This window comes from Aspergillus neoniger, assembly GCF_003184625.1.
Source record: "Aspergillus neoniger CBS 115656 unplaced genomic scaffold BO87scaffold_12, whole genome shotgun sequence".
Lineage (NCBI taxonomy): Eukaryota > Fungi > Ascomycota > Eurotiomycetes > Eurotiales > Aspergillaceae > Aspergillus > Aspergillus neoniger.
In genome coordinates this window covers 477373-498454 of record NW_020291140.1, presented here as the reverse complement: position 1 = coordinate 498454, position 21082 = coordinate 477373, and the positions used below count along the sequence as shown (strand labels likewise).

The following is a 21082-nucleotide window of genomic DNA, read 5'->3' as shown; positions in this document are numbered from 1 at the left end:
TCTATCCGGTGAAGGGTCCTTATCCGTCCCGGAGATAACCGCGGATTAACGCCGCGCTCGGTGCCGGAACAACTCGGCCCCGGCAGATTTTCTCGATTCGCTTTTTGCGGTCCAGGCGAGCATCTGGCGCCGACGAAGATTTTCGATCTACAGATTGTTGATTGACCACGGAGATTTCGCAGAGTCTCCAGTACAGCTACAATGGCGTCAACGTCTCAACCCCCTCTTCGGTTCACTTCCCACAAGAACTTTGTGTACCGTCTCGTCTTCGCTACGTTGACCGGCCGCACGATTCAAATCTCCCAGATCCGTCCTTCGTCCCCTACGAATCCCGGTCTCGCTCCTCATGAAATTTCCTTCCTCCGTCTCCTGGAGTCCATTACCAATGGCTCCCAGATGGAGATCTCGTACACCGGTACTATCCTTGTTTATAAGCCCGGTCTCATTACAGGCAGTTCGCCAGGCGTGGCCATGAGCAGCGGAGGTGTCGTCAGGCACGAGCTCCCTGCAGGCTGCAATCGTGGTGTGAGTTACTATCTGCTGCCGCTCTGCCTTTTGGCGCCCTTCTCCAAGGCGCCCATCAAGGTCCTTTTTACTGGTCCAGGTGTGATCACCTCGTCCACCCCGAATGGTGACATGTCCGTGGACAGTGTGCGGACTGCCATTCTCCCTCTCTACAACCAATTTGGAATATTCAACAACATCGAGCTGCGCATCCTACGGCGATCGAACCCTGGACCCAATGGCAGAGGCGGTGGTGGAGAAGTTCAGCTAGTTTTTGGCCACCAGCTCCGGCTGCCGAAGACCCTGCACCTCATGAATGCCGGTCGCATCAAGAAGGTCCGCGGTGTGGCCTACTCTGTCGGTGTTTCCGCATCCAATAACGCAAGAATGATCGAAACCGCCCGTGGTGTTCTGAACCCACTCGTCCCTGACACCTATATCTTCTCTGATGTGTCGTCGGCGCCGCTCGTGCCTGCCCCCGAGAAGAGCAACCCTTCCGCGAAAAAGAAGATTGGTCTTGGTTTCGGACTCTCGTTGGTCGCTGAGTCGTCTACTGGCTGCCTGTTCTCCGCCGATGTGGCGTCGCCTCCCGCAGGCGGCGAGGCGCCTGAAGACATTGGGAAGCGATGTGCTTACCAGCTACTCGAGGCCGTTTCAAAGGGAGGTTGCGTTGCCCCTGCAGCTGTTCCGACCATGCTGGGTCTGATGACGATGGGATCGGAGGATGTTGGACGAATCCAAGTTGGTCGGGACGTGATTGCCGAGGAGAGCACCATCCAGCTGGCCAGGGACCTGACCAAGTTCGGTGCTCCGGGTTGGGGTCTGAGAGACGCGAGTGGTGAGAATGAGAATGGGGATGTGATCATCAGTGTGGTTGGCCGCGGCATTGGCAACGTTGGCCGTAAGGTTGCTTGATTGTTGAAGACCCAACATCAGCCTCACATCAACTCCGCGGTCGGCTGTTTCAGGTATTACCGACCTTTTCTGGTCGGTGGTCTGTCCAGTGGAGCTTCAAGGGCCCTGTCACAGCGTGGTTTCAGAGTATGGCCAGTTTGCATCTGATTGCCCAATGTGAGCGCCGGGTACTGCCCCTGGCGACAGCGGTGTATCACGCAGGCGCAAGGGAAGGGCAATGGTTTCATCTCCACTGAGGGGAAAAGCGCAGACCACGTCATTTCTAATAAAAGCTGCATTTCGTCTTCGACCGCCGACTTTTACCTTCTTTATCGCCAAGTTGCATCGCTCACTTGGGTCATGTGCCACGTGGCTGAGATTGGCGCCCAGCCGACAGCTGTTCGCCGCACACCGCAGCCCGGATCTTGGCCTGTTGGATTCCCATCTCCTGGCAGGGCAATTTGATGCTTCGGACTGGCGAGTGGATGTTCTCGTGAGGCACTTTGTTGTTCATATTTCCGTGATACCCTTTATTTGTTTGGTATGTGGGCTTCCACCTAACCGCTGGAGCCACTCGAAGATGGAATGGGATTGGCAGTTCGAAGTAGGGTTTGCTGGCTGCGGCCTAACCGACGTGCTTCATGCAGCAAGTTTAAGTTTCTGAGACGATAATGGATCGTCGTTCCTGTACATAGAAATAGCATGAATATAAGATGCTCGGCTCCGTCCTGATTTCTTCCCCGACTTTGTACTCTCTTGACATGATATAACTCCAGCTATCCACACCGTCGCCTTCCCGCCCACCTCATTAGGAACATAGCTCGCCTACGAATCGGAGAATTTGCCATTACGTTGCCAGAACCGTCGATGCCCATTCGCCCGTGACTACGCCGTCGACATGGATTGCGATACCCGATGCTTCGACTTGACGCTCGTCTTTCCGATTCTTCTAAAGCTGACACCAGATCGATCGTTCGTTTAACGATGCTGTTCGACAGGCAGCCGACTTTGCGAGAGACCGATATCAGATGGATTGTTCAACCCTGACCGTACTTGCTCGTCCTTGGAGTGTCATCCCGGCTTGGATGCAGTTTGCCCGCCTCTCCATGCAGCTCGAACCTTCCCGAAGAGGAAGTCGCAGTTCTGCATCTGCTCCTTCCCTGCCGGTGTCTGTATGCCCGTCTTCGGCCTAGTCTCTCTGGCGATAATGACGGCCTTCCCCTCCCCCTTCTTTCTTTCTCTTCTCTCCCCTTCTATCCTTCTTTCTTCCTTCTTCCCTTTCCCTCCCCACTCTCTTCTTCCACTTTCCACCTTCCTTGCCCTTGCTAATCTGCTTGACTGCCATCTCTTCACAGGTATTCCTCGCCGTCGTTCCTTCCCTAATTCTGCTTCGAGCGATTTCATGAACATGCTGCTTGGGTAAGTGCTCGTTCAGGTCTGGTTGGGCTGACCGCCGTCTAGGCTCTTTTGGTGGGCATACCGAGGGATTTGACCTTGTCTAGCATGGGTTCCATCAGAGCTTCTCTGGTGGTGCTTGTGTGACGGCAAGGCAGTTAGCTACTAACTGAGCAACAAAGCAGGGATAGTTGCGTAACACCTCCTTTCTGAGCATGAGCCGCCCCGTGGGCAGGCCCAGTAAGTGACAGAGCTTGTGAGTCACAGCCAGATGCTTTGCTGCTTCTCATACTGACAGTCACCAGGCTGGCTAAAAACATGCAACCCACCACGCAGGCTAGCTCCAAAACGGAGATGCTCTGGTTAGTCCTCATGCTCACCATATCATGCCTCTCTAACGTAATCAGTGCCTTCCACCCATCCTCTTTCTCCTCCTCATACCTGGCCACCATCGGCCCTTCCTCCTCTCTTATCGCTCCTCCTGTTTCTATGCCTGGCGCTGTGGCCATGCCCAGTAAGTGACAGAACTTGTATGTCATACCTCGTCAGCAGGCTGATTTCAGAGCTGACTGTTGTAGGCTGGTTAAACATCGTCCGCACGTCAGGCTAGCCTCTACCGTGCATATGTCAGTGCCCTTTTCATATTTAGGGAGAATCATACGCTGATTGTTATAATAGCCCAGCACTAACTGCCTGCCATTTATACCTGTCAACATCTCTCTTATATGGCTATGGCTAAAACAAGGCAGTCATCGAGCGCTGGGATATCCCGGTTAATATCCACTGGGGCACCTACCATACACAGGAGGGGACATAACCAAGAGCGAGTACCTGCACAGTGGCAGGCCCAGTAAGTGACAGAGCTTGTAAGTAGTACTGCCACTTATTTGCAACTGGTACTGATGGCTCTGCAGGCTGGCCAAAACACAAAGAATGCCACCCCGCAGGGAAGCGAGGAGAGTTAGCGGATAGGTTAGTGAACCAGAACAGATTTCCCTATATACTGGTACTAACCATCTCATAAGGAGACTGATGGTGGTTGGGGATTATATATTCAGATTGACTACTCTGTATCGTCCTGGTCAAGGTTTTTACCCTACGGGGAGTTTTCCTTGGCTGCAACCCGAATGGGAGGATAGAAATCAATACATAAAATTCTAACATTTTATAATACTTCAAATTAACGTAGCTTTGTTCTTAAGGTGCTCTGTAGACCATCGTAGGCTCAGTCTTGTCCACTGCGTTGCAATATCGGTACGACTCCGTCTCAAAAATCCATGCCTCGATTTCTGCGAGTTTGAGGGAATTGACAGTATTCAAGGCCACATCCTACTTCACACAGTGAAGCACTGCATATATAGCATAGCATCCTATAGCCCGGATCCAATAAGGTCAAGCAATGTGAATGCAACTGCAAGTTACAAGAATAAGTTGAATTAAATATAGATATAATTGAATCGAATTGACACATCAAAATTGAATAGTCCATCCTCGACTCCAAATTTTAAAAGACGACTCCACCAACAAACTAAACAACTTACCATCTTCATCACTGCTACCACATTAGAGAAGCCACCATATTCGCGGAAGTCTCCACACACCCATAGATTGACTTTTGAGCAGAAAAGATCAAAAAGTCGTAAAACAAAGACATATATTATCCATATCAATAATATTATGACACTGAGTCTCCAAGAACAAGCCAATTATTGAATATATTGAACTTAACACAGGAGGACTAAGCCCTACTCAGAGTAGCAGCGAGAATGAGAGCCATACTAGCGAGAAAGTCCCACGAAGAACCCACCGAGCCCTACAACCTATCATACTTCCTAACAGACTTTCTCACACATTCACCATTGACATCATCATGGCACTACCAAAGGGAGAATTCATTGCTGTGTGCACAATTACAAATACATTTACTAAATAGACCACTTTTATTGCAGGCTGAGATACTTGGATCGCAGCTCAGTGTGTCTCAGGCCCTCCTAGACTATCTGGTGATAGGCGACTAGGGAATACTAAGAGTAATTATCAGTAATTATGATCCTCGATGGCTAATGATTTCTGGTGTAGTATTTGGAATAAGCTCGGAACTAAGGGATATTATTCCACAGTTTACTACAGCTAGACTGACGGTTAAAGCGAAATAATAAACCAACTGGTCGAGATCTGTCCTTTTGGACTGGTATTCCCTACTGCCCTACGCCTAATCCATACTAAATAGCAGTATGAATACCTCAACAGTTGCCTCAATATATAACTTTATCTGACCTGGTACTAAATTAAGAGTATTTATCAAGAAATACCAAAACACGCGACAGCATATGACACCTTGCAAGTCACTGCAGTGTTTATGAAGAAAGCACACGATGCTAAATATAGAGCTATTTTGTTCAAGAAAAGCAATCTGATCATGCTTAAACTTAATACTATACCACAAGGATTACCCTATCCAGCAAACTCGGCAATCAGTGCACCGGAACCTTTCAAGGTCGTTGAGCGAGTCGGACGTCTAGCGTACAAGCTTGAGTTCCCCGCTGAAGCTGGTGAATACATCAGGGATAAACACCATTGCATTATACTACGCAGTTAGTTGTGACCAAGTCATTGAAGTTACATAGTTAGTATGCTTCCTTGAGTATACCTTTAATTCGGGTGGAGAAACAAGGAACAAGGAAAGAAACGAGCAAATGCTGCTTGCTGGAACATATCCACCATCAATCTGGGATATATTACAGCTCATTCCTATGGAACTGGGATAATCCGGAAAGGATTAGCAGCGTGGAGAAGCCAGATATTTACGACAAGAGATAGCACTTATCATACGATCACATAAAGAACCTCATGTGCCTGAGGCCTACCTCTACCAGTGTACGTGGAGTGATGACCCTTTTTTTGTACTACATCCGATAGGATATACAATTGTAGTAATACAGGGACAACTCTATGATGCATGGGCGTACGCGATAATGCATGAGGCGTCGATATCAGGAGCAACTCGAGAGGACACAGATGGAAGCGAGATTTCACCGCACGTGGGCCACCTTCGATCTGGGATGTTTGCTACTGAAGAGGCGGAAGAATAAGATGTAGGAACTAAGGACAGATGACTGACTGTTTGGCATATTTTTATATAAGGGACGCTTTTTATCAACGGTCAAGGGCGGAAGGCTGAAATTCTGTTATGGTGGATCACGAGGTAAATTAGGGATCAATATGATGTACTAACAAGGTATTATTTCAGCATTGGCAACATATCTCAGAGAATCTTTCTAAGATACTCCAATACATGATCAGGTAGAGTTCTATAGCTATCCAACTTTCCTCCTATGACAAGGTCTTCTAAACTTGCTTTCCTGTAACCCTCAACTTCCCATAAATCATCGGGAAGCATCTTCATCATTTCTCCCGTCCCCCACATTTTGCGGCAATAGGCCGGGACAGCGAGATTGCTCTCCTTGCTGAGAGAATCCTCAATCCTTTGGTTGATTTCCTCTAAGCTTCGTGTCGCAATAGAGGGGTCCCTGCCGTTCTTCTCTTTCATGATCGCAGCAATTTCCATGCCTGTTGGTGCAAGCTCTGACAATGTGATAGTCCGGTTCTGGATAGTGTGTATAGGTCTAGTGGTGAATATGTCCACGTACGCAGCTGCTACGTAGTCCTTGGTGCTACAAGGAATTAGCTTAATCATCACACCCAAAGAGGGTTTTTAGATAAAGGGAGTCTCTGGGTGAAAATGTTAACGCACCACATAGTGACTCTTTCGCTAGCAGAGTTGCCAGTGTAAACCATTATGTTATTCTGCAAATCAACACCCACTGCCCTATAATTTTTGTGGAAAGTCGGCTTACAGCATAAACATCCCGAATGATTGGTTGACGACTGACGTTGTACTCAAGGTATATTCAGCGAAATTTCCAACGTGGACGACGGTAGTCGGAATTCCAGCATCCTTGGAAGCCTTTTCGACTTTCGCTTTTGCCTTCATACAGGGCATGCGCATTCCCTGCTCACAATAGCGCAGACAGAAATCCGAAGGAGAGAAAAGCTGGACATTAGTCCTAGGAATGGCTTTCACAAAGCCATATTGTCTGTCGGTTCCCTCGTCTCCAACAAGAGAACTTTGAGACAAGTTCATTAGCATAGATCCCAAAACGTTATACATGCGCAGGAGCTCTTGACTAACATCGCAATGTCTATATCTTGCAAGGCATCAACTAAAGCGTCTTCATCAAGAACGTCGACTTCAATCTTTTTCACATATTCCGGGAGATTGGAAGTATCCGAGCTAGGGCGATGCAAAACTGTGATTGGAGCTCCCGAGGCAATTAGAGCAGGGACAACTCGAGATCCAACGAATCCACGGTGACCATAGACAGCGATACGGTTGAAGGCCATGATTTAAAAGATAAGAGGCGTCTGGGAAAAAAAATGTACAATGGGTGTCGATGGCTGTTGGGATAGGGCCGGTTTGAACACTTGTATCAAGTAATAAACAATTACCAGCTGGAAAAGTAGGATCTTATATAACTTCCAACATATAGATCTGCGGGTTTCATAATGAGCATGAGTCACCTTCCTTGCGATTTATAAGAAAGAGTAGCCGGTCCACGTCGTATAGATCAACAGGTTCGCAATTTGGCCAAAAGAGGAAGATAGATTACCCCTAAGCGGAATACTACATTGACCAACATCTCCCTTTAAGGCTAATGTAGCTCATCCATATCATGAGAGTTTCCTATTTGGGCCATTTCGCGAGGTTGTGGGGATCCGCCCGAGTCTGCTCGAATCATCTGAGGCGATGTGCCCACTCTGCCAATGTGGATCTCTTCTGATCCAACGCATGTGAGGCTAGATGTCCAACTAACTCTATATAATTGATGCCTAGTATATCTCATTAGATAAAAAGTGGGTAGCGTCCTTTTGTGAAGCAAGCCATTACTCCCTTCAGCGGGGCAACCCAGGGAAATCGTAGCCATCACGATCATCGCCAGAAGGATCTGCAATACTTCCCGCTCCCCTCTAGTTGACAATTCTGGATAGACCGAATGCCATATCCGAAAGTTCCCAGCTTGGGAGAGGCAGACCGGCAGGATCATATATAGAAAGATAAGATCAGAAGAGAAGGAGCATGTTGACCAGGTAGGGAAAGAGGAAAAAAGAAGGTTTTAACGTTACCAAAGTTGTATGCAATGTTAAGTTAATCATTAGCGCGACAGTATGACTGAATAATAAATGTTTGGAGACTATTCTGTACTTGAGTCTTGGAACAAACAATATTTCCATGAATATTTTAGTTGGCGTTCACTGGTCTCTTTGCTATTCTTGAGAGGGGCTTAGTGTATTCGTTTAGCACCAAGTTGATAAACTAGTTTTCTATGTATTCTTCTATTATTTACCAGTATCTACGAAACATACTGCTAGGTACTATGAGTAATATCATACTATGTCAGTAAAGATGAAAGTCTAAGTAGGAGAAGGAAGACTATAAATTTAGGTTATAGCTTCGTTTTTTATGTTTCTTGTTCTTAATACAAATAAGTCAACTCACTTTATGAGTTGAATAGTACATGTGAATTTGTTCCAAGATTCCATCCATCTCATCAATCGCTATCATTATCCATAGCTTTTAATAAGACGATATCTTAACCATTGAACTCCATCAGCCAATGTTATGAGAAGCGTCGTCATGATGCCAGATAGACAACGACAGCCCGCGAAACACTCGAGCGGAGCTCCTCGGCGAGAGTCATGGTGCCGAACGAATATGCGGGATATTCGATGAACCGGAAAACAGTTCCAAGTGCAAGGGTATAAAGCAACGGTAGTGCGATGCTGATAGTAGCCTTATATAGAGTTGAGAAGTATGGTCGGTTGATGATCGTGTGGGGTAGACCATACTAGAGCTCCTAAACAGATGTAGAGACGCATATTATCTGTAGCGACTCCCCCGACATCCTTCATAAGAGGGCAAAAGCACGGACAAACATGTCCGGAGACTCTTCCTCATCTGGGCCCAGTTTCTGGAAAGACACTATTGACGGGCATTTTCTGTCGGTCCATTCAGCCAAGTACAAAGTCTTGTGCGAAAGTATCCCCGGCGATTATACATGCCACTTAAAAGGGCTGGGTAAGTCGCACCTCGACGTAAGTCTAATAAGCAGACGAATCACTTCAATTATTGTCCATGTCCTTTAGGGGGCAAAAAAATAGACAAGTCTGTAAGCTTTCACTTGTCTTCACTCGAATATCTGGAAAGACATGTTTGGAGGAAGCTATCCATGCATCCAACTCCATGAACTCCTGCGTCATTTATATAGCGACAGCGTGTGCCGGTTGAGTAGATCGCACCAGGATATAAGGGGCCAGTCATCGTTATATAGTGATAATTCGCTTAGGCAAGGCCTTATATCCTTTATAAGAAGCGTATGCTCTCGACTTTGGACCCCCAGACTGGAGGGAGCGATCGTAAGTCACCATTCATATTGAATGGTGAAGTAAATCAGTAGACCGCGGCCCTGGATGAGTGGAGTCTTGCGGGCAGTTCGAAATGAGGGTAACCCTCTCATAAAAGGCAACGTCAATGATAGAAGGACCGTCCCGAAAAGGGGTATACTATGTATATTCCCAGCGATCGCCAGTCGTTTATCGTCTTGGCTGGCCTGGATTAAGGGAAGCTAAGTCGCAGATCGAATTGAGAAAATGACCTCGTATGAGGCTATCTGCGCAGGTCTTCATGTATAGAATGCGCCATGCGTCTATCCTCAACCGCTCACTCTCACTACTCCGTCGAGTCGGCACCGCGAACCCCCAGTCTAGTATATGAGGCTCATGTAATTTATCCATCCAAAGATAAATTTGATAAAGTAGTGCCGAATGTTTAACTTATCCGTGTAAAGATGAGCATGATCCAAGGCTCTTTGGGTCTTTTAGGTAGACCATTCCAAAGAAGAGCCAGTCAAGCTTGTTCAGAAGTGGAACAATAATCCACGAGGGATGGTACGTCCATGCAATAAGTAACACGACGATTCAGCTGGGAAATTCGCCATTCTATTCCCACAGGTACCATCACTTAATCATGATGGTTACTTTATTTCTGGATCCTGCGTTTTGTTTTAAACCAGGTTATCTGCCTTTTGCTTTAATCTTTGGCGTGATAAAATGGGAATAAGAATTGTCTTAAATCTTTCGCCTTCTCCGCATTAAGCACGGAAGATGGCTAGAACGTCTGCCATTTCTGTTGCGACGCCAGAAAGGATCCGAGAATATGGCAAAGAGCATCCCGACGAACAGGCTCAGGAAACAAAGACCGTCGCTGCCATAGCTCGAAGCCTTATACGCTTTCAAAGACCAACTGAAACGTACCGAATAAAAGATAGAAGGTACTAAACAGGATGGCGGAGAAGATGCAGATGTTTAGGAACATCGGTTCTAGCGTCAAAGGTTGCACGGACACGCCATGTGCTAGGTACCCCTTTGTCCTCGATATTAGAATGAAGGAAAAAGAGTATCGACAGCTTTTAAGCATGCTTAGAGCTTCATGCTCCGTCCACGTACGTCCCAGAGACTAGGAAGATAAGTCGTAAATATAAGCCCCGTTGTCGATACGTTCAAAAGAAGACCACCATAAGTAGTGGGAAGCGAGTCTCGAAATGACTATCTCGGCCTTTAGGGATCATATAGAGATAAGACCGTTTGTTCGGTCGATAAAGTATCTTTCATAGGTACCATAGTACTTTTAATATAGTACTATGGTACTTTTATGGATCGTGCCTTTTAGGTGTGCAAGCATGCTTGGCAGTAATCGGATGAATCTACATTACTGCCGGAATACGGTACTATTGTACATTTAAAGATCATGCCCTTGTTGCTTCGCAGTAATGGGATAATTCATCATTACTGCGTATAATAATGCTGCGTTGTTAAAAGGCCATTAGTAAAGCCCATTAACAATTTGCCACCATATAGCGGATAAGTTCGCGGCTTCTCTTCGCGGATATCAAATAGAGATAATATGGTGGCATGGCCATCCTTTCGATCAAGATATGGTACCTTAGTACCTGTAAACATAATACCCAGACCTTCGAAGGACTGGTGGAAGACAAGGACCGGGTAGAGCGTCGCGAATTCGTCGCCGGTAACTCCCAGGTTCAGACCAATGATGACGGAGTGGAAGATAACACCGAACTCGAGAATGAGGAAGGCGGCAATCTGTTGTTTGAAGGACCTTTCGATCAATGTGTCAGTGACCTCGCTCATGTGCATCTTCCTCCTTGACTTTGGTGCCGAGCGCTATGTCGAAGTCAAGTATGGCGTCTGCAGAGAGGACCCCGAGCCAATCATGACCAGTGCGGTGGATAACTCGACTGTGGACAAGGCATCGCCCGGAAACTCTAGGAAGAGCGAGGCTGATGTGGAGGAGTTGTCCACCTACGCCAATTCGCAGTGATCGGATGAAACCACACTGCTGTGTACAACAGCTAATGCTGCGTCGATAAAAGGCGCTGAGAAGGCCCAGTGTACCAACTCGCCATTCGTAGAGCGTGACTTTGCGGTTTTTCCTTCGCAGGCGATTAAGCGGAGATTATAACGCGTCTGTCCAGATCATAGATAATAGATAATATCTAAAGGGCCGCTTTATAACTTTTCCTCGCGTGTATAGATGATTCACTAAAGGACGGAGCCGGATGAGTTTTGTCTGCGCGCTGGCTGGTTGGAGGTTCTATGTTGCAAGCCTGATTCCAGGAAGATAAAGAGAGGATAAAGAAGCATCAACCAGGCCCATCGAAACAGGGGTGAGCAGCTTCCAAGCAGGTCGCTGTACCTTCCAAGCAGCAACTATCAATCAAGCAATCTAGCAAGATCAATGGAGCGTAGACAAGTAGAACTACCACTCGCTGAGACTTTTTGTCCGTCAGAAACGCAAGCCCAACCGTCAGCTTAGTGCTTAACAAGCAGAAGTAAGCAGAGAAACACTAAGGCAGTCGACGAACGCCTGGGGTCCTTAGAAGCGGGGAGAAGGACATCAATATGGAAGATCGGCTTTCCTGTCCTTGTGGCTAGTTATGATGTAAGAAGTAGAGATGTTTTTGACTAGCCAACGTGGCTCGTGGCTTCCAGTGGTTCGTAAATGCTTCCTTTTTATGTTCAGGACTTGGGTTTGTGTAGATAGAGAACCCAAACCACTGTTCTTCAGCTGTCGGAGTCGCCACTTCCACGAAGCGCTGATATATGCGCATATGGTTGGCTTTTTTAGAGGCGCAGTCGGCAAAAGGTATTAAATTTGAGCCCCCATGTTGTAAATAAAGAGGGAAACCCGAGTCAGAGGGAAGACACCAGTTCCCGATCATCAGGAAAATATTCCTTGGCTATAATCTTGATACCTCTATATAACATTCGTTGGATCTAGCCTTTGTAGATCAAAAGTAGAACACCATTCCGACATGGTGAGGTAGAGTAGGACGAGTCTTGTCAACTTGGCCTAATAAGTTGCCATGGCATTGTATTCCTCCTTTGAACGGTCACTGTCGAGGGAATAGAATATATATCTAGTCAAATATAAGCCTGGCGTCTTCTCTTCGACCATTTTCTGACCATGAGCCCGATAATAAGATTGATAGAGCTTCTTTTGGAACTGCATCACAGCCAACGCAGTGATTGAACCAGTCAATCGGCAGCGACTGAAGTGCGTGAGTTCGAGGAAAGGTCAATTGTAAATTGGCAGGTTCTTTTTTTTTACTGGAGCATTGCGTCGAATGTATAGTGCGCATGGTAGAACTAACCAGTCCCAGAATTATTCGAGTATGTCATTGTCGTCGGATGCTTCTTCGAAGTCTATGACAAGTCCCAGTTGTGAGCCACAGATACTGCATTTCGACTTCCATGCAGGATCCAATCTGACCCCTGTCCACGTGGCTTCTTATTCGATAGATGTGACGATTTGCTTCGCATAAGCCAAAGAGTGCCAGCATTATGGCCCTGTTCTTAGCCAGTATCTGCCGATGTGAGGTGGCATGTTTATATAGAGCTTTGCTGATAACTCAAGTTTGAATGGCACTGATTCAAACCTTTCTTGAATTATATAATCTATTTCTTTGGACAAGAAGATTTGTTCGTCAACCTTAGTCCCCGGAACTTCGAAACTTGTGGTCGGCTTTTCCATAGTGTGCGACAGAGGTTGACGTTGCTCTTTGTGGTCTTGGTGGAAGTGGGTTCGCTAGGTATGCCAACGACATTCCATTTTCCTTTTCTCCACACACTACCACTCACTAGACTCGGAGATCACTGAAGAATGTAAGTGGAACAACGCTAGCTTATTGATAGCCTCGATGCTGTGATTAGATCGAAAGGCAATACATTCTTTTCGGGAGCTAGAACGCTGCACCATCGTATCGGCTGTAGGCTAGATACTTTCTTGTTCTTCCTCTTTGTAGACGGACAGTCGAGTTTCTTGACAGGATCATCCACGTATCTTGTTCGGTATGATAAAAGCACACTCATTCGAAAGTGATCTCGTATGATTCTAGCGGACCGCTGAGCTTCCCATTGCTTATTCAATGCAGCTGTCTCCGAGTTTCGATAATTCTCAGCCGCATTTCTCCTTAAATTTGGCGTCCACCAGACCTAGAAAGGAATGAGTATGGACATGCGAAAGCGAGGTATAATTAGCACGAAGAGAAGGCCGTCATGCAATTACTATATTCCACTTTGCTGTCCGTCAAATATGCAGCACGAGCTTTTTCGAGTTTTCTCGCTAGTTCTACTATAAGTTTTCGATCAGGATGGAACAGCGCTTTCATTGTTGGTATAATGTTGTGCAAGCCGCCATTTGTTCAAGTTGTGACGGAAAAGCAAACGGCAGGGCCATTCTTGCTCGCGTTGCTGCCTTGCAATATTCCCAGTCAAAATGGCAAATTTAGCATGAAGGATCTTCATGTGTTTAAGCAGCATGTACTGTTGCTGTAGGTTGTCAAATTGTTGAGTAGATGCTCCAGTTCTTGACGATGGTAGAAGACACCCGCCCTTACATGGAAGAGTAGAGATAGAAGCGAGGTGCCTCGTCGTCAGATTTGTGCAAGATCTTATCGAGAATGAATCCAGTCACTGCTGCATTGGACAAGATGGAGATATATAGTCGATCAAACTTCTCTAGTGAAGTTACTGTCGGCTCCCGTGCATGGTGCAAGCAGCATTGGTGGAACTCTGCAAGCAGTTTCGGAAGATCGTAGCTGAACTCGATCTTCAAATTTCGCAATTATAAAATCAGAACAAGGAGCGAAGACTGTGTATAGAATCCGAAGATGAAGAAGCGATCTATGGAGATTCTTCAATCGATCGATCGAAACTCTGGAAACAGGTAGGTTAGTAACCACATAGATAGCATACAGCTGAGCAACAGATAACTCACGGAGGATATGACCGCTTCCACAGACACCAAGCCTGAGAAGGTGCTGGATACCGTCTCGTCTGATCCCTTCTGGCGATAAAACTGCCACCAGGCGTTAAGTTGGCTTCAAAATGAGCCACTCTATATAAACGTAGGCAATAGACCGTAGCATGCTATCATACTTTGCGTACATAGTAAGCCAGAAGACGACATTAATGATGGCCTTGATCTTGTTCCACATTCGTTCTTGAAGTGAGGATTATAGTGAACTTCCGACCCATTGTCGTCATCATCTCCGACGCAAGATATCTGAGATACCCATGGTCATTTTTTCTCCATGGGCGAAATTCTCACTTCATTCTCCAGTGGATATAGTCATTCTGAGCGACCCATTCACTTCAGAATGATCGATAGCTGAATAGAACATCATACTGAAGTCGAGATTGGGTCACTAAAATCCTAGCGCGCTCACTTTTCGATAGATCGATAGCCCAAGCCATAAAGAAGGCGATCCAATGGCTTTAACTTGTGCGTTTGAGCTGAATTGGTTTGTGAAGCAAGTTGGTTGTATTGGCTTTTATTAAACCGCGCAGTGAAACGGTAATCGAGGAGCGCTTTCCACTCGAAAGTGTAATATAACCTCGACTAGCTTTCTGAAGCCTAAGAGAAGCGTCCCTGTGTTCTTGAGTCTTAGCAAAAGAATTGACTCGTCTGAGAAATGAGCTATGAGTTATATAGATGTAACGGCTTGGGTTTTATGATCCGGATGAGTGGTCCCAACATCGACGATATCTCCCAGCGTGATAGAGGAATCGCCCTGCTGGGGCTCTTATGCAACCCCAACCACTGCTGATTGCAGCATCGAAAGGCAATTGTATTTGCGAAAGTCTGTTGTGGTCGAAAGGTAAGCGCTTTCGCATCAGCCAGCCAGCTTTACAAAGTCATTCGTGATGCGTATGGGCCATGGCACGGGAAATTGGGTGCTTCAAATCCTCTTCATTTCTTTGGAAAGCAGAATGCGTTAGGCGTTTTTGTAGAGATGGTTGTCGCTTTGGGCTTGGTTCATCTGTGTGTTTGGGATCAGGTGAACGCTTGATCGGCTAGATCTACCTCTAAAGAATAGGAGATTTTGAAATGTTCCGTAGATAAAAAAAGATACAAGAACACAGGTATGTATTCATGCAGAATGAGATTAGTAGCCAGTGTCGAAGGGCTAGTAATTATTGAGAGTGATCAGAGGACGAAAACATGAAGCCATGGTCGATGTCACCCGCGTTTTTGATCCCAACGTTCAAGCAGGCAATTTAGGTATTTGCGTGAAGTGTTTTCTTCCAAATGAGAGCCTGCGTCGAAGGATGGAGAGCGATAACGTCGTCGTCTCGATCATTGATCTTCACCAAGCTTTGGCATGCACCGAGACCAGAGCCGGAGTGTGATGTAGATGAAATTAGAGTTCGACTGTTGACACGAGGTTGTTAAGAACCGAAAGTGCATTCGCGACAGAGTGCTGTCTCTTTATCATCGCCCGAGAATTCGAGCCAACCACAGTAAATCTTGGCTGCTTCCTCTTTTGTGAAGAAAATCGTCGCAACCGACCCATTGGATGCATCGCCTTCGGCCATTCAGCTCAAGAGAATTCGACGCCGGATTCTAGCAGATGGTTGCGGGAAGAAAGAGCAATCGAAGAAGTATGTTCCCGGCAAGATAAGAAGAATCAAGCGATGGGTTGGAAAAGGCGATACCACGGTCGCTTGCGTAAGGCCACTTGAGAATTTGAAGAAGTAGATGTCGCTTCGTTATCCAGAACGTGTGCCAACAATTCGAGATGGAGCATTTGACGCAAGGCGTTTGCTGTCGGTTCTATTGGCAATCACGGCTCACCTCAGGACCGATGAATGGAGAACTTGTGTAGAGCATCATCGGTGCACTTGGCTCATGACGGGCAAACAGATCACCCACTGTGCCACCTGCTACACTAAGAAATGCGCTCCCAGCAAGACCGTTGTTCGAAGCTTGTTCAAACTTTGCTCATGGTGATTGCTAATGAGCTTGCCTTTGCCAGTTCGATGGCCGAAGATGGATCTACCTTTGCTCGTTTCACTCTTTTTCTGGTATGGCTGATACCATGCGACGTGGCCAAAGAATATTTAGATGATGATAATATGTCGCGATTTTCGACATCTCTTCCATTTGAGCAGATGACTCAAGCAAGAGATCGCCTTCAGAAAGATCCAGAATCTCCCCAGTAAAGTCAAGGTTGAAAGCAGGCTCGAAGGCCGCATATATAAGATGAATCTTCAAAATACCCGTCCAGGCCCAAAGTGAGAGTATTAAACGGAGCGTCGTCAAGTTCAGAGTCCACCTAGGTACTCAAGCAGCCGTATATAATATTCTTCGTCTTTCCTTTCGACGAGAAGACGCGATTGGCAGATACCGCATGGAAAAAGCAACTGGACATCGTTGTGTGTTACGATGAGTTATAATAGGCACCATAGCTGCTATAAAATCGACCAGAAACTGTAGCAAGGCTCAGTGACGCGTTTTTGTGAAGCCATGCCATGCTTGGAAGATTCGGCGATGCAATAGTCATAGCTGGGTCGCTCGATCGAAGTGAGCTTGAGGTTTCGGATGCGGTAGCAGAGGTTGGACAGCTTTAGGAAAAATGCGTGAAACTAAAGCATCGGAACTGTAGATTGCGACCGTGATATTATAGGCCCCATCAGATATCGCATCGCTGCTGGATCCGAAGATGATCGTTGTAGTCTTATAAGAGTCGACGCAGCAGTGTGCTGAGTCACTGGGTCAGATTGTATATAGATTGTGTCGGAGATCTCAAGACGGCTGTGAGAGTGACAACTAAGTCGAGGTCACCATCGATATACGAAGTCGCAATCGCGCTTTTGAGTGGCAATGACACCTACTAAGCCTCCGAGTGATTCCACCACCATTTTGTATTCTCGCTTATTTTCTGCGATGATGAAAGGTAGGCGATTTCCACGAGCACCATACGTCGCTGTGTAAAGCGAGCTTGTGACGCAGTCCAAAATCACAGCTGTACGTAGCTTGGTGCTTGGCTTTTGGTCGTAGCCGGTGAGAATGATGATATCCTTGTAGACTTCGTGCACGAATTTGCATGTCTCGTATGGGCTTTTTTCTTCGAAAAGCTTCCTTTGAAGGACAATATCGTAATCGAGACGCACTCCGTCATGGTTCATACCAGAGCTCGGAGGCCTTCTATATATAAGGGTTTTTTTTTTCCCCTTTTTCCTTTTCTTTTTCCATTTCCCTTTTTCCCTTTTCTCTTATCTTTTTTTCTTTTCTTTTCTTTTCCCTTGCTTCTTCCTTTATTTATTCTCTTTCGAAGGTAGCATAATCAACGTCCTTGACCGCATGAAGAGCGTAGGGTTACCAGATCAGTCAGAGACGTTTGTAAGTCGAGTGAGTCTAGCCTCTGAGTTACCAGCCATCATCCGAAGCGACGGAACAGTCCGGCGACGATGATTATTGCAGGCAATTCATGCCGTGTGATTCCAGATGGCTGTGTCCCATCATCCAAGATCTTGCGACGGAACATCGCAGGCAATTTATGCTGTGCGATTGCCGACTTGCTCTCATCCGTGCTGATGACGAGCCTTGTGAGCACCGGTGGCCACGATGACAAATTCGCGAGCATCCATGATAGTCTGAATACCCACGGTAAGTGACCTCCGCAACACCAAGTCCAAGTCATTGCCAAAGAACCGCGAGTTAGCCAAGATTGTGTCATATGCCAGGGTTTTAACACGAGTACGACTGTTCAAAGAGGAGCTTGGTTCGTTGAAAGTGATATGCCTGTCTGGACCCAGACCACCCAGGAAGAGCTTAATACCGCCATAGCGAGCAATTCGCGCCTCAAAGGATGAATACTCAGCCGCGAGATCGGGTGCGTTGCCGTCGAGGATATTGATGTTCTGGGGCGGAATATCCACGCGAGGATGGTCGATGGATGTTCTGATTCCCATGACTCTGGACTGGTGTTTCAATTCACCGAATATGGCATCCTTATGAGCGAATAGATCGCGGATGAGGCGATGGCTGTGCCGTTCGTTGATTGTAAGGCTGCTCTCTGGACGCAGATGAGAATGCAAGGAGACATGTCTGTCAGAGCAAGTGCAGAGATATAAGTTTCGTCGGCAGATGTAAGGTCAATCAAGCGTAGCAATGCTGTCAAGATGGAGTTGTCCGAGAGTGCTTTGCAGAACCTTTTATGCTGTGCGATTCTTAAAGGCCTTGTCCATCATCCGAAGCCAACATGTTGCAATGGAGCAATTAAGTGACAAGTCCTCCAGGCAATTTATGCCGTGTGATGCCAGATGGCTGAATCCCCTCATCCAAAGCCGACATGGTGCGACCGAAGAATCAGGGGACAATTCCCGCAGGCAATTTATGCTGTGCGATTTGCCAGTGGCCTTGTCTTTGATGCCTCCCTCGTTATGCTGGGGAAAGATGAAGCGTTCCGTAGTAATTGGCAGATCCTGCCTTCAGTCAAAGCTCGAATACATAAGTTCGAACTTGTTGGCTCTGTGGACCTGCAAAGGTGAACAGACCGATGAGCTTTCGCAGCGACCAGTTACCATATGAAGGTGACACGATGCGACCGATGGATCAGCCGACGATTCCCGCAAGCAATTTAAGCTGTGTGATACCCATTGGCTGCATCCTTGATGTCTTCAGCGCTGCTTCAAGGAAGATGATGCGTTCCGTAGTGATTGGCAAACCCTGCCTTCAGTCATAGCTCGATGAGATAAGTTCAGACTCGGTGACTCTGGATTGTCAAAGTGAAAAGAGCGATGAGCTTTCGCAGCGACCAGTCACTTTTGGAGGGAGACATAATGCGACGGAACAATCAGGTAGTTCTAGGAGACTTTCCATTGCTGCGCAAGTCCTGGCGATTGTGTATCACCAACCTGGAAGGCCATCGTCGTAAGATTGGCGAGAACGATGCCTTCCATAGTAATTGGCAAACCCAATCGCGGCGACACTTTTGGAGAAAGTGATGCCTTGCGTCGTATTTAGCGAACCTGCGCCAATGCAATTGCTTTTGGTAAATGCCAGGAGCGTTCAGCCGACGCTGGCCGGTCTGGACGAAACACTTGTCGCAGACAAAGTCATCTGTTCAATGTCCTTTCCTTTGTTGATGCTTCCCGCATTCGCCAAGGCATCTTGTACACTGGAGTGTATATAGGAAAGTATGGTGATGGCTGTACCTTGGGAGTTGGCCACGAGGTACCACCAATGAGTCTTGTTTCCGAGTCTTGTGAGTCTTAGTGAGAAGCGTTTACGACAGCAGCCAATGTCGCAAGCATTCTCACTCCTTAAGTTGTCCTCTCATTCCTGGGGCTTCCGATGTCCAGTCCTGTGGCTTCCGATGTGCCAAGGCATCCTTGACGAGGTTAGCTTCCATCGCGTATATATATTGCCTTGCGTCGTAGTTTTCGAAGACGGTTGGTGGTCGTTTGTAAGGCCTTTGCCGGAGCCATCGTTGTTGCGAGAGTTAACGTCTTTCACTGGTCGTAGTCGCGTTCGAAGGTATTGACTCCAGCCTTTATATATATGATTAAGTCAGGCTTCCCAGTGATAGTGCCTGCAAAATACCTTGAATCCGATGTGCCTTTCGTGATGGTTCTTGAACCAAGGTACACCAGCTCAATCCACTTGGGTATGAAGTTGGAGATCGGACAGCCAATGTCAGGCTGACAGAAAGACAGACCATAGTCTATGCAGCGAGCAGACTGAAGTTTGAGCTCATCGCTAAAACTGTTCAGCCCAGTCATGCGTACGAGTAGCCGGGTTGCGGTGTTTCTCCAATGCTGGTTGTACTTCATGAAACCGCAGTCTTGTCCAGAATGAGGGCAAAGCGTTTCTTCTCGGTCTTCGAATCGCCAATGCTATCTTCAATGAGGAGCCATCACCATTGCCTGCGTTCATGCCCTCCGCTTCGGTGCCGTTCTGGCAAGCTTAACCTCGATCATCGATATTCGAGAAGTGAAAGATGTGAGAGACATGAGAGATTTGAACTGCTAGTCCGATGTCTTTCGTCGTGGTGTTTGGAAGCAGTGGGGCGTTTGCACATGCTGCAGACGTTGAAGTGCAGGACCTGGCCAGGATGTCATCGACGCAGTCATAGAGTGACGCAGCGATGTAACGGCACAGTGACGAAGTGAAGCAGCGATAAAGCGACCAAGCAATGAAGCGAAGAAATGCTTTAGGCTTCAGGAGATGAGACAACGGAGCAGTGGACGTCGAAGCGAGAACGCCACGGAGCAATGAAGCGACGGAAAAATAAGAAGACCTCGTCGCAGTTCAAGATTTTCTTCGCTTTAATGAGATTCCGGTTTCAGGAGAGCCCCGTCAACTGATAGGTTGCATCGAGCGAACTCTTCCAATGTGGGAATCGAAATGATGCTCCTAAAGAAAGCTGCCTCGTAGAGTTTTTTGATTGCCACTCTGGAGGCTATATCGGTCGTTCAGGGACCAGCCGCGATGGAAAGTATATAGAGGCTGACTGGTGCCTGCACAGTCGCTATATAGAGGGAGCAGTCGAACGCTAAGAGGAGCGACCGTCCAACGGACAATGTCCCTCAATGTCTCCTTCTTCCGAGCCCTTTTGGAGCTAAGCTAAATCAAGCTAGCTAATCGAAGCGACGGGGTGAAACCTCTTGCTGATTGTAGCGCCAGTATATAGAGCGAAGGAATGACTTAAGTTTGTCGTTTCGAAGAACTGGTTATTCGGCTCGAAGCAGTGAGTGGAGAGAGAATGTATGACTGCAGAATGTCGAAAGCGTACATCAGTGGCTCTTCCAGCGCGGCATCGACGAGCCAGCGTCGCATCACGAATAAAGTTTCGTGGGCTCAAAG

At 47.0% G+C, this 21082-nt stretch overlaps 7 protein-coding genes across 7 annotated transcripts; 4 read left to right on the top strand and 3 right to left on the bottom strand.

Moving 5' to 3' along the window:
• The first annotated feature begins 28 nt into the window (after positions 1-28).
• BO87DRAFT_30007 (RNA 3'-terminal phosphate cyclase-like protein) lies at positions 29-1528 on the top strand. Its single transcript, XM_025619120.1, has one exon. It carries the CDS (start codon positions 202-204, stop codon positions 1417-1419), a length of 1218 nt encoding a protein of 405 aa, XP_025480941.1. The 5' UTR covers positions 29-201; the 3' UTR covers positions 1420-1528.
• A 1407-nt stretch (positions 1529-2935) lies between these two features.
• On the top strand, positions 2936-3619 carry BO87DRAFT_30076 (uncharacterized protein). Its single transcript, XM_025619138.1, has 5 exons — positions 2936-3049; positions 3099-3155; positions 3201-3307; positions 3359-3419; positions 3472-3619. The coding sequence occupies exons 2-5, from the start codon at positions 3112-3114 to the stop codon at positions 3530-3532; spliced, it is 273 nt and encodes a 90-aa protein (XP_025480940.1). The 5' UTR covers positions 2936-3049; positions 3099-3111; the 3' UTR covers positions 3533-3619.
• On the bottom strand, positions 3473-3937 carry BO87DRAFT_30055 (uncharacterized protein). The gene has a single exon (XM_025619134.1). It carries the CDS (start codon positions 3813-3815, stop codon positions 3567-3569), a length of 249 nt encoding a protein of 82 aa, XP_025480939.1. The 5' UTR covers positions 3816-3937; the 3' UTR covers positions 3473-3566.
• Positions 3938-6058: 2121 nt separating this feature from the next.
• BO87DRAFT_306110 (NmrA-like family protein) lies at positions 6059-7197 on the bottom strand (the record flags this gene model as incomplete). The annotated part of the gene is made up of 4 exons (XM_025619352.1): positions 6059-6467; positions 6548-6622; positions 6687-6920; positions 6986-7197. 4 exons carry the CDS (start codon positions 7195-7197, stop codon positions 6059-6061), a joined length of 930 nt encoding a protein of 309 aa, XP_025480938.1.
• Positions 7198-8684: 1487 nt separating this feature from the next.
• On the top strand, positions 8685-9944 carry BO87DRAFT_434134 (uncharacterized protein; the record flags this gene model as incomplete). The annotated part of the gene is made up of 6 exons (XM_025627700.1): positions 8685-8929; positions 9013-9020; positions 9198-9267; positions 9544-9632; positions 9733-9798; positions 9924-9944. The coding sequence occupies exons 1-6, from the start codon at positions 8788-8790 to the stop codon at positions 9942-9944; spliced, it is 396 nt and encodes a 131-aa protein (XP_025480937.1). The 5' UTR covers positions 8685-8787.
• Positions 9945-11037: 1093 nt separating this feature from the next.
• Positions 11038-11277, top strand: BO87DRAFT_375639 (uncharacterized protein). The gene has a single exon (XM_025623101.1). The coding sequence runs from the start codon at positions 11057-11059 to the stop codon at positions 11246-11248; it is 192 nt and encodes a 63-aa protein (XP_025480936.1). The 5' UTR covers positions 11038-11056; the 3' UTR covers positions 11249-11277.
• Positions 11278-17486: 6209 nt separating this feature from the next.
• BO87DRAFT_29713 (nagb/rpia/CoA transferase-like protein) lies at positions 17487-18285 on the bottom strand. Its single transcript, XM_025619013.1, has one exon. It carries the CDS (start codon positions 18184-18186, stop codon positions 17797-17799), a length of 390 nt encoding a protein of 129 aa, XP_025480935.1. The 5' UTR covers positions 18187-18285; the 3' UTR covers positions 17487-17796.
• Between the last annotated feature and the right edge of the window lie 2797 nt (positions 18286-21082).

Coding starts and splice junctions, on each gene's coding strand:
- BO87DRAFT_30007 (XM_025619120.1), top strand. CDS start 202: ATGGCGTCAACGTCTCAACCCCCTCTTCGGTTCACTTCCCACAAGAAC.
- BO87DRAFT_30076 (XM_025619138.1), top strand. CDS start 3,112: ATGCAACCCACCACGCAGGCTAGCTCCAAAACGGAGATGCTCTG. Junction 3,156..3,200: donor TCCAAAACGGAGATGCTCTG/GTTAGTCCTCAT, acceptor TAACGTAATCAG/TGCCTTCCACCCATCCTCTT. Junction 3,308..3,358: donor TGGCGCTGTGGCCATGCCCA/GTAAGTGACAGA, acceptor CTGATTTCAGAG/CTGACTGTTGTAGGCTGGTT.
- BO87DRAFT_30055 (XM_025619134.1), bottom strand. CDS start 3,815: ATGAGATGGTTAGTACCAGTATATAGGGAAATCTGTTCTGGTTCACTA.
- BO87DRAFT_375639 (XM_025623101.1), top strand. CDS start 11,057: ATGTGCATCTTCCTCCTTGACTTTGGTGCCGAGCGCTATGTCGAAGTC.
- BO87DRAFT_29713 (XM_025619013.1), bottom strand. CDS start 18,186: ATGGGAATCAGAACATCCATCGACCATCCTCGCGTGGATATTCCGCCC.